The sequence below is a fragment of the Akebia trifoliata genome, chromosome 11, assembly GCF_017979445.1.
Source record: "Akebia trifoliata isolate Shusen 1 chromosome 11, ASM1797944v1, whole genome shotgun sequence".
NCBI classification, from domain to species: Eukaryota; Viridiplantae; Streptophyta; class Magnoliopsida; order Ranunculales; family Lardizabalaceae; genus Akebia; species Akebia trifoliata.
The window spans coordinates 1,640,266-1,657,825 of record NC_141385.1 but is presented as its reverse complement, the minus strand read 5'-3'; the positions used below and the strand labels follow the sequence as shown (position 1 = coordinate 1,657,825).

The 17,560-nt window shown below is 33.6% G+C and overlaps 1 protein-coding gene across 2 annotated transcripts; it reads left to right on the top strand.

Moving 5' to 3' along the window:
* The first annotated feature begins 11,636 nt into the window (after positions 1-11,636).
* On the top strand, positions 11,637-15,893 carry LOC147390225 (glucose-6-phosphate/phosphate translocator 1, chloroplastic-like). 2 transcript variants are annotated; one of them, XM_086458171.1, is made up of 6 exons: positions 11,637-11,783; positions 12,191-12,776; positions 12,867-13,092; positions 13,277-13,499; positions 14,461-14,674; positions 15,533-15,893. In XM_086458171.1, the coding sequence occupies exons 2-6, from the start codon at positions 12,267-12,269 to the stop codon at positions 15,542-15,544; spliced, it is 1,185 nt and encodes a 394-aa protein (XP_086314297.1). In that variant the 5' UTR covers positions 11,637-11,783; positions 12,191-12,266; the 3' UTR covers positions 15,545-15,893. The 2 variants fall into 2 exon arrangements, with proteins under 2 accessions (XP_086314297.1, XP_086314296.1); XM_086458170.1 differs by lacking the exon at positions 11,637-11,783 and having other exon boundaries at positions 11,812-12,776.
* Positions 15,894-17,560: the final 1,667 nt, after the last annotated feature.

Below are 17,560 nucleotides of genomic sequence, written 5' to 3'. Positions count from 1 at the left end.
ATATAGATATAGATATACAACTACTTGATTTTCAAAGAGAATTTCTATTGTCACACCAACTTTTGCTAACACCACCACAAATGTGTGATTATTCTTTGCTGGTTTACATATGAATTGGCGTGACTTTAGCAAATGTTAGTGGTGCAATAGAATCTCTATTTTCAAAGTTCTCTCTCTCTTTTTTTGAAGGATCAATGTGTTTTCAGTGATAAGGTCCCAATAATCTCACTTTGAGACCGTAATTTCACCGAGATTATCATCGTATAAATATTAGTTCCCTTAAAATAATAATAAATTTTATTAAATCCCAAATTAATGTGGCTAACAATAGTTTGTTACTAATTTCAGGTAAAAAAGGTACATTCGAAAACCAACAAACGGTGTAACAATTACTGTTACAACATGCGATCAAAAAGGAAGCATCCGGCAAAATCTCGAGGATTTTGGGTGCCACATCACCGCGTCGCGGCTAGCCAAGATCGCGCCGCGATCATTTCGAGAAATTTGTCTTCGAGATTTTTACAGAAGCTTTGGTAGTTGTAACTGATTGGGTCATTTGAATCGAATTATCCGCCAAACCACCCCGATTACCCGAATACGAACATTATAAATTGGGAGGTTGATTTTAGAGAAATGGGCTCTTCTCCTCTTCTCTTCTTCCGTAATTTTTTATTTTTCTTTCTCTGCAATTTCCTTGTGAGAAAGCTCTTGAATGTAGTGAGAACATCAAGAGTGGGATTTCATTATTTTTGTAATTCTTTGGAGAGATATACAAGAAGAATTTCAAATCGATCATCATCTTCTTCATCCATATTCTTTACTCTTTTATTAATTTCTGCAATTTTAATTCTTGCGATGATTGGCTAAATCCTCATTAGAGAAGTTAAGAAATCCATAGCAAATTCATCCCTCTAATATAGTTTTAGATTCTTACTTTGTTTACATATTTATTATTCTAAAAGTTTTCTTATGATTAAGATAATCTAGCTTATAGTCTGATCCAACTTAGATAGTCATTACTTAGATAAGTTCAAGAATGACTATGCTCTGTGAAAAAAATCAAAAGATAAGTATTTTCATGGATAGCTTTTTGATTACTTTCAATTATTCAATTGTTTCACCTTCCGATCCATGAGCAATGACTTGCTCTATGGATTGAATTATCTCTTAGAACTAATCTATATTATGGATGATTTACAAAGGTTTGATTGACTTCTCTAAGCTTTCTCTCTTAGATTTTCACTCTCTATTTTCTGTTTTTTATTTCAATTGCAAATAATTTTCATTTCATTTATGCAACAAATTAATTCTGTTTTGTCTTTAAAAAAAAATATGTTTTCTAATTCTGTTTTGATTTCTAACCGAATAAATCTTTGAATCTTCATTGTCCCTGTGGAACAAATTCGACTTACCAAAGTCCATCTCTTAAATCTCTATCTCTGCATTTATTTAGCATTCAGCAAAAGTTGGTGTGGCAATGAAATTTCTCTCAATTTAATATATAGGAGTTAGTATATGGCTACTCTATATGACTTTTTCTTTATGTTCATATAATCCTATATGTCATGTTACAGGTTTTAGGACCATACAGATCATATTAGACAATCAAGTCGCACATTAAATCTTTATATAGAACAAATATTTGTTGTTTCGCATTACAACATTTTTTATCTATAGTGACAGATTTTTCCGCCGCTACAAGGTATATTTTCCGTTGGTAAAGGCTATAGCGACGATGAGCAGTGGAACCAGAATTCGTCGTTGTTCTCTCGGTCGCTAAATGTAGCAGTGGATAACCTATTACGTTGTTGCAGGTACTATCTTTAGCAGCGGATATAAATATCCGCTATCATAGATCAATTTATTAACAAATAGAATATAATACATATAGCGGCGGATATTAATATTCGCTGCCATAGGTCAATTTAAAAAAAAAAAAATTTAATATGCTATATATAATGGCAGATATTAAGATCCACTGCAATAGTTTAATTTTTAACAAATAAAAATATATTACATATATCAGCGGATATTAAAAACTGCTGCAATAGGTCATTTAAAAAAAATTATAACACATTTAGCGACAGATATTAAAATCCGCTGCTACACGCTTTTTTAAAAAAAAAATTTATTATATATCCTTTAAAAACAATATATAGAGGTGGAATTTGTATCAACTGCTATAATTTTTTTTTTCATATATATATTACATTTAACATGTGTCCTCCAACTTGCACACATTGAAAACTCTAAAATAAATAATAAAATAGAGCTGTTATTGCCTCAGTAACTTTTACTAATCCCACACTAGTTTACCTTGCTGAATTTAACAAAATACAACGTTCAATCAAGGACTAATGATGACAAATTTCAACATTCAAACAAATTTCTTTTTTAAGAAAAAGACATAAATACCATAAACCATCAAGCATTTGTTTCTCGTCGAGGTAACATATGGCTTTTGCAATGAAATATTCAATTTCTTTCTTCCTATGTCCAAGATATAACTTCATGAAGCATACTAGAGCCTCAATTGCCAATGCAGTGCATTCAACATAATACCACATATGTTATAATGTATCTGCTAGTATGAAGAAAACTAATAACAGAAATAGAAAAGATTAAGAAATATACTCATGATTGACAACAATTTCCTCAAAAAATTCTGAAGGATTGAGCACCTGCAAACAGAATACAAAATTTCTATGTTACTAAAAATATTAATTAGACCACATTCGACTATCATTAGAGGGATTCCAATAACTTTTAGAATCGTTACCTCCAGCCATTTATGTGCTCTTACTGACTCCCAAGTTGCCAAGCCACCGTTTACAATAGAGAGCGTGTCTATATCAATGTAACTTAATCCAAATAAAAGTGAAGATAGTAAGAAATTCTTTTAATGTTGATTCTAAATAATTTCACTTGTTATTTGTACAACTCTAAGAATTCACAAATGAAACCTTGTTATTAGAAAGCCCTTAGTTAGTTGTCCAATAGATGTTTGTCTAAACTTTAGAGATGCGTATAACAAATTCCATCGAAGATAATCCTTACCTGTAAAGAAAGAATTACATTAACAGAGTCATATAATCGCTCTGGCTCCATTTTTTTCCCCAACGATTTCCGGTGGCACTTGTGAGAGTAAAAGGCACCCCTATCAAAGAAGAAGAATTTATCATATATAAATTCAGAATATATTTGTATTATAGTGCTACACTTTATCAAGTATGACACTTTGTACAGGGTATAGACAATGCGATAACATTTTAATCCATGTTCATAAAGTGAAGAAAAAACATAACTATAATTTTAAATTTAGTGGCAGACATGTTGAATGATTTTTTTCCCGATATTTACTGGGGATTGGACCACTTAAGATTAATTCTTCTTATCAGTGACAAACCCATTGCACAGGGAGGGTGCAATCACCTATAATTTTAAAATGAGTCTTGCTGGAGTAATACTAAAATTGACATCTATTCTCACATTGCTGATGTGTAGGTGCACACATAGCCATAGATGCTTTTCACTCATATATCAATGAATAGCATTTATGGTTCCGTACATACATCCATGTCAACAATGTGGGAATCGATGTCAATTAAAAATTTGGATTTTTCACGTAGTGAGAAAGATTTTATGAGCTCTTGTCAAATTTATATTCTCTAATTATAATTACATTTGGTTTATGTTTTTAGGTTGTTGGAATTTGTAAAGATGGGAAATCAAACAAACTTTCAACTTTGAAGATAAAGATGAAGCTATGTGGAGAAGAGGACCATTTTCCCGTTGAGAAGAACATTGGTTTTCAAGAGTCCCATGTGGTATCCTTGAGAACTTTGAAGAGAAAGTCGCCTTATAGACCATCTCATATTGAAGTAGACGTTGAAGATGGACATAAAATGAGAGCAATTAAGAAAAAGGTAGATGTTGAATGTTTGATTGCAAGAAGCTTAGAACCTAATGATACTGACAGTAGTGCATCATCCTCGATCGAAATTTATGTATTAAATTGATAAACCAATGGCATGGGAGCAAATCCTCTGTAGTTCTTTTTTCCTGTAACACCCCGTAGTGCTTTAGAGAGTTAAGAGAGTGCCACGTCAACACTCAAATTTCACCGTTGAAAATTGTTAAAAAAAAATTGGAGATTTAGTGACCATCCATTTTCAAAGTCTTGGACGATGTTCAATAAAAGTTTTTTTTTTTTAATTTAGTTTTTCCAAATCTGATCTAAACCTTGAGAACAAGAGATCTGAATTTTTTTTTTTTTTTTAAATGTGATGTTTTGTGGGCTATAGAAGAAGAGAGTTACAAGAAAAAGAGGCCAAAGAGAATCCATTCCCCAATGGCATAATGCCACGTGTATTGAAAAAAAAACAATAATTGACTAGTGGAGAGAAAACTTTTGGAGAAAATATTGGAATGGAAAAGTTTAAGTGCTTGGAATCTACTTTTTTTCAATACATGTGGCACTATGCCATTGGTTCCTCAGCTTAGCACATAAAGTTGGAATCAGCAAATCTATGTTTCCTCTAATTAATATTGGGGACTATTCTTTCAAAAATCCAGTTCGTACGACATATCAATTAGATTTTTTCACTTGGCTATTATTTCAAATACAAATACAAAAGGTTGGACTAACGGTTACATTTTAGACATGACCAACATGGTGAGAACATGATTTTTAAATTCGGTATTTCGTCTCATCTCGTTCAACTTCGATACTGGGTTGTCTCGGACTAGTTTTCCAATACGTTTGAGATGTCTCGGGAGACAGATCAATAAATTGCACTGTGACTCACAAATCTCGGTCAAAAAATGACTTTGTGAGTTGGTCTCGTTCAGCTCTGATATCGAGTTAACTCGGACGATACATCTTGGTCTCGGATAAGTTTAAAAACCATGGATGAGATTGGCTCAATTTGCAGTTGGATCGTCCAAAGCACAACCCAAATATGGCCCTGGGCCTAATGAGCCAAGTAGGCTTGGCTAGTTCAAGCCTATAAGGTTGTAGGGTTAGGCTTATTTACAATCCAACTATTTAGGAATGAACTAGGATTTATGTTTTTTTCGATTTTTTTTTATAGTCGAGTATTCATGTAGATAGTTGATCGGCCCGTATCTGGGTTTTGCTCAATTTGTAGACCATGATCTTGTCCGAGGACTAGTCTCAGGGCATGTGCAACACCCGCACATCACATGCACTAAGTAAGTGAGGGTGCACCCACCCTCGTGGTTGTCCCCTGAGGAATTAACGCTCATACTAGATAACAAACTCACAACTTACACGCATTAACTACTTATCGATCCAAAATTGCCATTGAGCCAAACCTTCACATTTAGCTTATCCATTTTTATACAACATATTCTATTTATATTTATATATAAATAAATAAAAAATATTTTTGAAAAAGAAATGAATTTTTTACTTAAATCCCAAGTCACTCTCCCCCTTCTTTTTCCATCTTGACTCAACCCAAAATTGGTTCAAAGTAGACAAGTTTTTAAAACTTGGCTAAGGGATTGGTTTGGATCTACCAAGACTGAAACCTATCTATTTCTCGAGATTTCAAAGTACAACCAAATAGAATTAGAGATGGAAGACAATGAGTTTGGCGGGAAATCAAGGGCGACTTTTGGCAAGATGTCAACGCGTGGACATTTTGGACATTTTACAATGTCTCTCATCGAAGATAGAATTCAAGAGAAAAGGTTCTTGGTTTAAAGAGAATTGGAGTTGGAGAGGGGATATAACATTTTATGGATTAGAATTACAATTGCACCCCCGAATTGGGCAACTTCTGAACCGGAAGTTATTTGACTTGAATAGAAATAAGAAAAGGCCATTTAAAATTAGTTAGACATCCCATATTTACCTAAAAGATAGTTTTATATGCTTTTATTAAAATAAATATTATTATTTTTACCTTTTTTTTTTATCGATAAACCCATTTTTAATGAGATTAAAAATCTCATGATAGTGAAAATGGAATACAACATTGATCTTTTATATCATCACCCATAAACTTTACAAACTAAACTAATTAGAATCTTCCAACTAAGTGTACTTAGAAGATAACAACGGTGGAACTGATGTATTTTTCGTAGATCACATGTCATGGTATCTCAAATAAATATATATATTTTTAAAATGATTCCATTTGATTTATTTATATCTGAATTTTTAGAGCACTCCTTGTTGAATGATGAAATGCTTTAGAAACTCTATGATCATGTTGTTAGAAAATAAGATGCATTGTATTAAGGTGCATAAGGTACACTGTAATATTGTCGGTGTATCTTATTACAAATGGAAGGTTGTGATGTAGGATATTCTATAATATTATATTAGACTAGTATCCATATATATTAGTTGATGATTCTATAAATATCCTATTAGGATTTATGTAAAATTCATCCAAGAATTCTCAATAAAATTCAAATTTCTTCACATGTCACAACTTTAAAACTCATTCGAGAGAGATGGCTTGTAAATATTTTGACAACTATATGAAATTTTTGTTGAATTGGTTAGTTTTGATATTTTTTCTTAAAATAAATAATATTTAATGATCTAAATACTTCTAACTCTTCCAATGTTAATTTTTTTTAATATGGGAAATGCTAATGTCCAAAACTTCATGAGGACGTTAATATTGTCAAACATTTTTTTTTCCAATAATACCACTCTTTATTTTATCTTTTAGTAAAAAAAAACAAGAGTGTATTGATCTTTTACATAATAAATATTTGTTTACATAATAAATATTATAAAAATTTAAGTATTTTGAATTTAATATCTTTTTTTTTTTTGTAATAAATACTTTGGCAATCAATACCAACATAATAAATGCATTTATTAATAGTATAATAAATGTATTATTGTGTAAAAGATTAGCATGCCTTTGTCTTTTTCACTAAAAACAAAACGAGAAAAGGTATTGCTAGAAAAAATAAATGTTGGACAATACTAACATTCCCCTGATTTAAACAAAATAATTAATTCGTTTAAGGTGACTTGAATGAGTCAACTCAATTAATGGATTCCAAGATTTGATGAAATAGGATTTGAAAATCATGCTATGTGTAAGTTATTGCAGTAAGTAGTATCAAATTTGAGTACTCCATGGACAAAAATAGCTGAGACAACCTAATGGATGTTAAAAAATTAGATTTTGGGTTCGACTCAAGACAAGTGTCCATCCTTTCATGGACTAAAATAGTTGAGACAACCTAATGGGGGTTAAAAAAAATCTCTTGTCCATCCTTTCATGGACTAAAATAGTTGAGACAACCTAATGGGGGTTAAAAAATCGGATTTTAGATTCGACTCAAGACAAATGTCCATCTTTTTATTTTATTTTATTTTAAATAAAGATGTATCTCATCCTCTAAAGCACCTAACTAATCCTTGGGGCACGTGCAATCCCCTCTCCCCACATGCACTAGATTTCAAGTGTCCATCGATTTATTTCCATTTGTTGAATTGATCAAGTCAATCCCTTTCAACTTGATTCAAATCTACATGGTATGTTTTGACATAAATGGATTTAGATTTTAAAATAATTGTTTTTATTATTATTATTGAAAAAAGGGATTAGTAAATGCTAGGATCATAAATTCAAATTTTACAGCAAATAATAAATTAAAAATATTTAAAAAAAATTGGTGCATCCAACAACCTTTTATGAAAATATACCAAAATTCTAATCAAGTGACCAATTTAAAGTCAAATCTTGAGTGAGTTAATGTAGGGTCCAATTTTATATTAGGAATATACAAAAATCCAATCGTTTCGTTTTTAGCTTAATTGATAGATAAGAAGGTAGTATCTTTTCTTAATCTCTTGGAAGACATCCAACTTAGGGAGAATGATCAGGATAGTAGGGAATGTGTCATGGCTAAAAATAAGAGATTTTTAGTTTGATCATTTTATAAAGTTCTTCCCATGTTTAAATTTTCTCCTTCAGTTTCTCTCATTTGATCTACCTTGATTCTTCCTAAGGTTTCATTTTTTGTTTGGCTAGTCTCTTTGGGCAAGATTCTTACTTCGGATATCCATGGGTGGATTACTCTGCATGAGAGATAGGGAATCCGTTGATCATATTTTACTTCATTGTTTATTCTCCTGTGGTATTTGAGATTTTTTCCTTTACTGATTCCAAATGCATTGGGTTCTTCCTAATACCTTATTGATGATGTTTGAGGGATAGTCTTATAATACCTTCTCTCAAAGAAGTAGACTTTTGTGGGTTATTCTTCCTTTGACTATTGCTTAGGGACTTTGGAAAGAGAGGAATAATATGGTATTCCATGGAAAAGAGTATAATGAGCATTCCGTGTTCATGGAAGTCCTTGGGTTAATGTTTATTTGGGCAAAGTTGCATAAGGAGTTCTTCGGTGTCTCCTTTGATGACTTAGTGTTTAGATGGAATCGCCTTTATAATATATAACTGTTATTTTCTTGCGTTTTCCTTATTTTTTGTTTTGTTTTCTTGCTTAGGGGCCTCATCTGCCTCCTTTGTATTCTCTTTTGATATTTATAAAATCTTGTACTTATCAAAACAAGATTTTATTTGGGAAGGATAAAAAAGGAAGAATAAAAGAGTCAAAAGAAATCGATCAATTGACCAAAAAAAAAAAATTCAAAAGACGGTCGAGGTAATCTACTTGGATGAAACAAAAGAAAAGCAAAATAACCAATGAACCATATGGCATCCTTATAAATCAATTCACACCTAAACAATGACATCTTTAAAAGAAGAATGTTGATGATGATATTGTGGACTATACCAAAGAGAAAAAGTCATATCAACCAATGATCATAACCTACTTTTAAAATCAAAGAAGTGGAAGCATATGATTTCCTAAAGAGGTGCCTAGTGGATTTTGGCCTTAAAAAAGGAGTGCTTCCAAACAGTTGCCTTAACTGATTACAACCCAAAGGGTGCTTTATAAGGAGTTTGTGCCTTAAATGGCTCTTTGAATAAATGTCTCTTTTGAGACAAATGTGTATGTAAGAGGATCAAATTCCAGTTCAAAATACACTACAATTGCAAAAACATAATAACTCCATCTATTAAATTTTAATATGTTCTTTTTAATTTGTTTCTAAGGGGCATTGTGTATTTGACAAGTTATCTTCTTAGTTAATGCAAAATAATTTAGAGAGGATGACCTACTTGTGGGGTAAAATATCACATCATTGGGACCTGTCATATGGCACAAATAATTGCAAATCTCAATGTAGGTATGATATAGTGCAAATTAGAAGAATATATTGATGCGTCTCCCAAGATTTGTGTTAGACCCATCTATCGTGCTACATGACATAGTTTAATCTTACTTGATTAAGGAAATAATCTCAATGGGAAAAATTCCTAATTGATAGGAGTAACTTTATTTGGATAAATAGTGATTGGACAACAATTCAACATAAATTTGGTGTCTACCTATTTAAAGGGATTTATTATGTATTAAATGACAAATTGAAAAAAAAGAAATTTTTTGTTAAATTCAAAGGCTATCTCATGTAACAGGAAAAAGTCTTGTAAATAGTTATTCTTTGATTAATCTCGAGGGGTTGACTCAATGGCAATTTCAGACCAATAAACAATTAATACTTGTAGGTTGTGAATTCGATACTTAGTCTGAGCATTAATTCTTGAGGGGCCACCCGCGATGGTGCACCCTTACTTACCTAACGTGTGTGATGTGTGGGTGTTGCACTTGCCTTGGGAGTAGTCCTTAGTCAAGACTATGGCCTATGGATTGGGCAAAGCTCAATCACAGGGTCCCATACATTGTATACCAGGATACCTGATTTAAAAAAAACAAAAAAAATTATTCTTTAATAAGTTTCTTGAAAGCATATTCCTTGAGAATCCAATAGCAACTTAGTTTTTTCAAGCGAGTAGAGATATTTACTACCTAGAAGACAGTATAGACCACTAACCTAGTAATGTGCCCCAGAGGATTCACCATTGACAGAGTCAGCTCAGTAGAAAGTTCAAACAGCCTTGTCTGTTTTATGTACTATAAGGTTTGGGCACACTTCGGTATCAGTTTCTTTTATTTTATTAGGTATATAGGATGCATACATGTGATGCATGTCACTTACCCAACCAAAGACCAAAGTCTTTCACGGATCTTGAAATATAGAAGTAAAACATGAGAAATTCCATGTGCATCACGTGTTACATTGATTTCTGGTTCTCTAGTTGCTTTCACCCAAGTGTATGGGAAAATTAAAGATCAGTAAATTAATTTCTACTATCTAATTGTAATTTGTTTTGTAAGAATGCTTTAGATGATCTGATCCTTTGACCACCTTTTACCCTCAATGATCTAGATTGGATTAAGAGTGTGTTAAGTGAAACTTATTGTACTTAATGCAATTAAGCTCCATTGTTAAGCCAATAGAACAAAACTTTATAATATTTATTTTTGGAAAAGTTTGGCTTGGATTAAATTGGAATAACTCCGAAAATTTGAAAGTTTTAAATAGTTTAGTTTGTATAGTCTATTTGTGCTTATTAGGGCTGTCAATGGATCAGATCAGAGCAAAAATCTTATCCATTTTAATAACTTCGAGTTTGGAATGAAGTTTTGGATTTCAATCTAATAGTATGTTAGAAAAAAAAATATATATATATATAAATATATATATATATATATATATATTATATATGTACTGAGATGTATGAAGTTTATTTTGATTTTGTATATAAAATCGGGTTTGACTCGATTCAAACTTGGTCTAATTGTTCATTGATCAGATCTAGATCTTAATATTGAGTTCTGATAAAAATCAAATCCTATCTTATACTTATCGGATCAATTCTGAATTTGATCCTTATTGAATCAGCACCAAATCAACCCGATTCAAGTCCGATCCATTGACAACACTAGTGCTCATAACATATAGACTTGGGTTCAAAATTTGCTTTCACCCTAGTTACTATCCGACATGCTAGGATAACATAGGATTTACTATGTTTTTTTTACATTTCTGACATGGAGGTGTGCGCATAACCGTAAATGTTATTTCTTTGCGATACAAGTAAACACGTCTACAATTATGAGTTCACCTTGACGCCAGAAATGTCAACTTAGTGTAAAAAAATTATCTTTACTATTATAATGAGAGAAGAAACACAAGATAGTTATTGACCCAAAAGTTTTCTTTCAAAAATACCCTTACAAGATATTAATATTTATTAGTTATTAAGATCTTTTGTGGGCAAAACAAATAAAATTGCAAATACTAAACTCCCCAAATCACATTAGTTAATTTGTTAAAATTAATAAATTATTCTTTTAATCTTAACTACTATAGTGAGATGATACCACTATAATCCAAAATTATCCCAATTAATATGGATTTTGCATATGCCACCTACTACACCTACCTATATTAATAATAAGATTTTTAATTAATTAATTAATTAATTTTTTAAGTACTAAAAATAATTAAAAACTTGGAAAATACAGCTGGTTAATCGTAGACTAAAAATGGAAGATCTGTGCATGGGCCACAAACAAAGAGTCTAAATAAGACATAAATACCTCGGAAAAAGGACATAATTACCCGTTCTCTACAATTGAGTTTATAAAAAGAGCATGGATATTATCGGTATAAAAAACATTTACGCTTATTGTGCCGCTAGTTCGGTTTTTCGCTTTTATGAAATAAACTTTCCAAGTTACAAGATACAAGAATACAAGGTGCAGAGATCGGAGTTCTTCTCCTCGTCACGCAGGAAACGTGAATAAAGGTTTCAGATTCGTTTTTTTTTTTTTTTTCAAGTTAAAAAATCTGTCGAAGATCGTTTCTTCTTCAATGTTTTCTCTACAATTTTTGAAGAACAAAGTCCTGAAATCGTAAAAATCGCTGTGTTTCTCGAGATCTCCGTCTAACAATCGGAGAAAACATAGCAGATTCTTAGGTTTCGAGATCTTTGTTGGAAGAGAAACGAAGTAGATCGATCTTGTTGACTTTCGGAGTTAATTCGTCGAGAAAACAGTTTGGATCCTCTGTATTTCTAGTTTTCGTTTGGTTTTAGTTGAGAAATCGAGAGAATCGATCAGAGTTTCTCTAGATCTTTTTGTTTGATTTGAACAAGTGTTAGATCAAGTTTCTGTGGAGATCTTAAATCTAAAGATCGGATTTTTGGGCTTGTAGAAGATCGGATCACCTACTTTTGGTTCTTCTTACACCATCTCGTCTACCTGATCAAGATCTCTAAATAAAAAACAACATGATCTGCTCGGTAAAACAATCTGTAACTCCTCTCAAATTGTCCGATCTTCTTCAATCAAAGTCATCGCAAGGTTCGAAACCGCGAATCTCATTGTTTCCCTCCATATCTGCACCAAAAGGCCTCAGCTCTGTTCTCTCTGCTCGTAAGCCTCTCTACATCTCCTCTGTAGAAAGTTTTGGATCCTCTGATTGTCCAACAAGATCCCGAAGGCCTGTACTCGAGTGTAAAGCTTATGAGGCTGATCAGCCGATTGAAGCCAACAGCGTCGAAGAAGCACGAGTTGCTGCAGCTCAGAAGCTTAAAATAAGCATCTACTTCGCTACTTGGTGGGCTTTGAATGTTGTCTTTAATATCTACAACAAGAAAGTTCTCAACGCGTTTCCGTATCCATGGCTCACATCTACACTATCGCTCGCAACTGGATCGCTTATGATGCTGATATCATGGGCTACTCGCATCGCTGAGGCTCCGAAAACTGATATGGAGTTCTGGAAATCTCTCTTTCCTGTAAGAAGAACAGTGTTCCTTTGTTTGTTTGTTTGATTCTCTTTTTTGTTTTAGGGTTTTGAATTCCTATGGGTTATTGTTCCTTTTTAGGTGGCTGTGGCGCATACGATAGGGCATGTTGCGGCTACTGTGAGTATGTCGAAGGTGGCGGTTTCGTTCACTCACATCATCAAGAGTGGTGAGCCTGCTTTCAGTGTCTTGGTTTCGAGGTTTCTGTTGGGTGAGTCATTCCCAGTCCCAGTTTATCTGTCACTTGTTCCGATTATTGGTGGGTGCGCTCTTGCTGCTGTCACTGAGCTCAACTTCGACATGGTTGGTAAGAATCATAGTTTCTTTCTTAGTTCACTCTAAAATTCAATTTTTTCTTCTTCTTCTTTTCCATGTAAATCTGCAATGGAGCGATTGACAATCGTTAGTTAATTTCAAAGAATCAAGTTTTTCAGTGAATAATTGGGGATTGTTTTCTGAATTGAGTTCTGTGAAATTTGTCGTGATGTTAGGGTTTATGGGGGCTATGATATCAAACCTGGCATTTGTATTTCGGAATATTTTCTCTAAGAAAGGGATGAAGGGGAAGTCGGTTGGTGGAATGAATTACTACGCTTGTTTGTCTATGCTGTCTCTCTTAATTCTGACGCCCTTTGCCCTTGCTGTGGAGGGCCCCCAGATGTGGGCAGCTGGCTGGGAAAAAGCAATCTCTCAGATTGGACCCAATTTCATATGGTAAAACTGCAATTTTTTTTAGCAGCTCTCATTTTCATGTTTTAGTTTATTTTCTTGTATTGTACCCACTGTGTATAGTTGTTTGGTAATTAGTTATTAAAAACCAGAAACTCATAAACATTAAAAGTAAAAAAAAAAAAAAAAAATGTAGTTTTGAAATAATATGAATGGCTCCACATATTGCTAGAGCTGAGAAAGTTATTTACATATCTTGATGTTACTGAATATTTTTTACGTTGTATGCATTAATGAAAATGGTTGAGCTGAATCTGTAAAGTTCTGAATCTACATGTTGTAAGTTTTGGGGTAATTGTGGAAATATGCTTTCTCGTGGACAACGAACGTGTTCAGCAAATGATGAGGGCTTTAGCAAGTACAATGGGTCCTCCTAGTAGAGTCTACACGCAAAATTAATTTGTGTCGATGATTTTACCTTTCAAATAGCTGGAAAATAATATAATAGATCAGATGGTCAAGTTCATCTGGCTATCTTGAATTTTGACCTAAGAGATCGCTTAGTTGGAACCTGGGAGGAAGCCATTTCCAATATCCTACATACATGCTTGTGTGTATGTACTGTACAGGATGAGGAAGAACACATCAGATTTCGGTGTTGTAGGAACATTCTGTTTCTTCTTTTATACAATTCAAGGCATGTTGGTTGTTTAATTTGATTTGTCATCTAACAATTATGAAATGTCAACTATCGGACTTCCGGTTTATTCTAAATCCACGTGGTTCATTTAATCCGTCATTGTCTTGCACTTTCTATGTTTAAATTGCCCAACTCATGAACTGGATGCTTAATTGTTTCCTTTTGGCCCATTGTGAATGATTGAAGAAACAATTTCAGTTTTGTGGTTTTCATGATGCAACATTAGTAATAATCAAAATTTATATTATTCTTCTTGCTAAAATAAATTATTTTTGTGTTCGTGTGGCTCTGAATCAATCATGGCAGGTGGGTGGCTGCACAGAGTGTGTTTTATCACCTATACAACCAGGTCTCATACATGTCCCTGGACCAGATTTCTCCATTAACATTTAGCATTGGAAACACCATGAAGAGGATCTCTGTCATTGTTTCTTCGATCATCATATTCCGTACACCTGTTCAACCCGTCAACGCCCTTGGAGCTGCAATCGCAATTCTTGGAACTTTCCTCTACTCCCAGGTAAACTTGTGTGTTCCCTTTATAAATTGAATACGACTACCCAAATTCTTTTGATGTCTCTTTCGTCTCAAAATCACTAGATTGCCATCAACTTCTTGTAAAATCCAAATGTATAGCTAGACATACAGACAAAATGATGTCTACATGTGGATTATATTGATGTTGATTTTTTTGTAAGTCAAAGACATGAGAGGAAAGATGGCAAAAACAGCTCTTCTAACTCTTGGAGGACAATACAACCCCCAGGTATAGGAAAATTACCAATATACCATCTGGTTGGGATAAGGTCTTTGGTGATGAATGGATAGAAAGGTGAAGCATATTGTATGGTGGCGCAGACTTCATTACTAAAATAAACTTTGATCTTATTAGAATTAGTTGTAGTTTCATATGTATTGAAATACTTTTATGCTGGATCTCCTTGGGTCTTGACCAACCAAATCTAGGAGATCATCTAGCCTAGAAATCAATCTGATGCAGTCAGCAAAATCTCAATAAACAAACTTCTTTTCTGGATCCTTAACCACATTTCGTAATCTCTCGGGGGAGGATTAGTTTGTTTTTCTGCGTTGAGGTCTTCCTCGTTGTTCTTGTACTCTTTTGCTGGCTGGTTATCTAAACCAGCTTTTTAATTTTAGTTTCTTTTGCCTAGCAATTTTTTATTTTATTTTATTTATTTATTTATCAAACTCTGTTCAACATCAGACATCACATACTGGGTATTCCCTTCGTTGCCCTTTCTTTTCTTCGTGGTCTGAATGCTATTTAACAAATTAGGAAGATGAACAAAACACCAATCTATCGCACAATTCCTTGTCACAAAATTCTTAGTGAACTTACCTACCTTGTATTATGCAGGCAAAGCAGTAAAGAACTGGTGCAGGAGGAACTTAGCTTTGTTATGTTATATCGATAAAGCAGCGGCAGCGTAGAGAGATTATATGGTTGTGGTTGAGTGTACTGATGATGACCACTGTTTTTATGGCTGTGATGACTACATGCAGTTTCAGTCTGTCCGTTGAAGCAGCAGTGCAGTGGTTCTCTCTGTAGATTGTAATGAAAATAATTAACATATTAGGTAGGTAATATGTTGGTGGTTGAGAGCAGCATCAATGTTTTGGTTAAGTAATGGGTTATGTTTTAGTAAATAAATTGATCTGTGAGACAGGTTCTGTTTTGAGTAAAATAATGGTAAGAAATAATTTTATTTTGTGACGAAGATGACAAGGTAGTAAGTATGATCCGCGGAATTTGTTGGGGGGCCTTGGGTTCAGTCCTTTTGGCTACTCTTTTATCAAGGAAAAATGCCTCTTTGTTTCTTGAAAGGGCAGATTCTTCTCTTTTGATCTGAATTTTTTACAGATATTTTATTAAACTTATGGGTGTTCTGTTGGGTGATGGCAAAAGCATATAAATTATGTGGTGCAGGCAGGCCAGTATCACGTGATTAGGAGGAGGACTTGGCTGGTCTCTGTTTGTTCAGATATCTCTCAGTTGTACTCATGTCATCTATCTTGAGTCAAGAAGATTGAATTTCATGCAGCCCAAGTCTGATCCAAATCCAAAGCCCACCTCTTCTCTTGGCCAGTTGATGGAGGCCCTTCTCTTGCCAGTTGATGGAGGCCCTCTTGTCTGGTTCATAGAGGTCCAATCCTAAAAAAAATAAAGAGAATCTCTGTTTGTTCAGATCTCTCTCAATTGTACTCTCATGTCATCTATCTTGGGTCAAGAAGACTGAATTTCACGCAGCCCAAGTCTGATCCAAATCCAAAGCCCACCTCTATTGTTGTTGGCCAGTTGATGGAGGCCCTTCTCTTTTCTTGCTCGTAGAGGTCCAATCGTAAAAAAATAAAAAAATAAAGAGAAAAGTCAAGTCCAGCTTTCCTTATGTTAGGAAAAGTTTTTTTAATCGTCTTCAACAAAGACAGTTTTTTATTCGCTTTGAACTTTTGTGGCGTGTGCTAGCTAAGCTCATAACAATCGTCTTGGCTAAAATATGATAGATCCGTCTCTCTCTCTCTCTCTCTCTCTCTCTCTATATATATATATATATATATATATATAACTTTCGTGGCGTGCTAGCTAAGCTCATAACAATCGTCTTAGCTAAATATGATAGATCCGTCTCTCTCTCTCTCTCTCTATATATATATGTATAACTTTCGTGGTGTGTTAATTAAGCTCATAACAATCGTCTTGGCTCAAATATGATAGATCCGTCTCTCTCTCTCTCTCTCTCTCTCTCTCTCTCTCTATATATATATATATATATATAAAACTTTTGTGGCGTGCTAATTAAGCTCATAACAATCGTCTTGGCTCAAATATGATAGATCCGTCTCTCTTTCTATATATATATATAGGAAAATGTTCAGCACCCTAAGTTTTACCACACACTTTAACAAACGTTTTTTGTCCTACATGGATTAGAAGTTTTGGAATGGGCTGATTTTTGGTGAGGATGATCTCTATGATTAGAAGATCATCCTCCCCAAAAATCAGCCCATTCCGAAATGTTTAGCCCCATGTTTACACGTTGAAAAATCTTGGACCGTCCATTTTTGTAAATCAATTTTGATGGGGTTAGAAGTTTTGGAATGAGCTGATTTTTGGTGAGGATGATCTCCTCACCATAGAGATCATCCTCACCAAAAATCAGCTCATTCCGAAACTTCTAACCCATGTAAGACAAAACACGTTTGTTAAAGTGTGTGGTAAAACTAAGGGTGGCGAACGGGACCCTATATATATATAGGGAAATGTTCAGCACCCTAAGTTTTACCACACACTTTAACAAACGTTTTTTGTCCTACATGGGTTAGAAGTTTTGGAATGAACTGATTTTTGGTGAGGATGATCTCTATGATTAGAAGATCATCCTCCCCA

Coding starts and splice junctions, on each gene's coding strand:
- LOC147390225 (XM_086458171.1), top strand. CDS start 12,267: ATGATCTGCTCGGTAAAACAATCTGTAACTCCTCTCAAATTGTCCGAT. Junction 12,777..12,866: donor TCTGGAAATCTCTCTTTCCT/GTAAGAAGAACA, acceptor GTTCCTTTTTAG/GTGGCTGTGGCGCATACGAT. Junction 13,093..13,276: donor GCTCAACTTCGACATGGTTG/GTAAGAATCATA, acceptor TCGTGATGTTAG/GGTTTATGGGGGCTATGATA.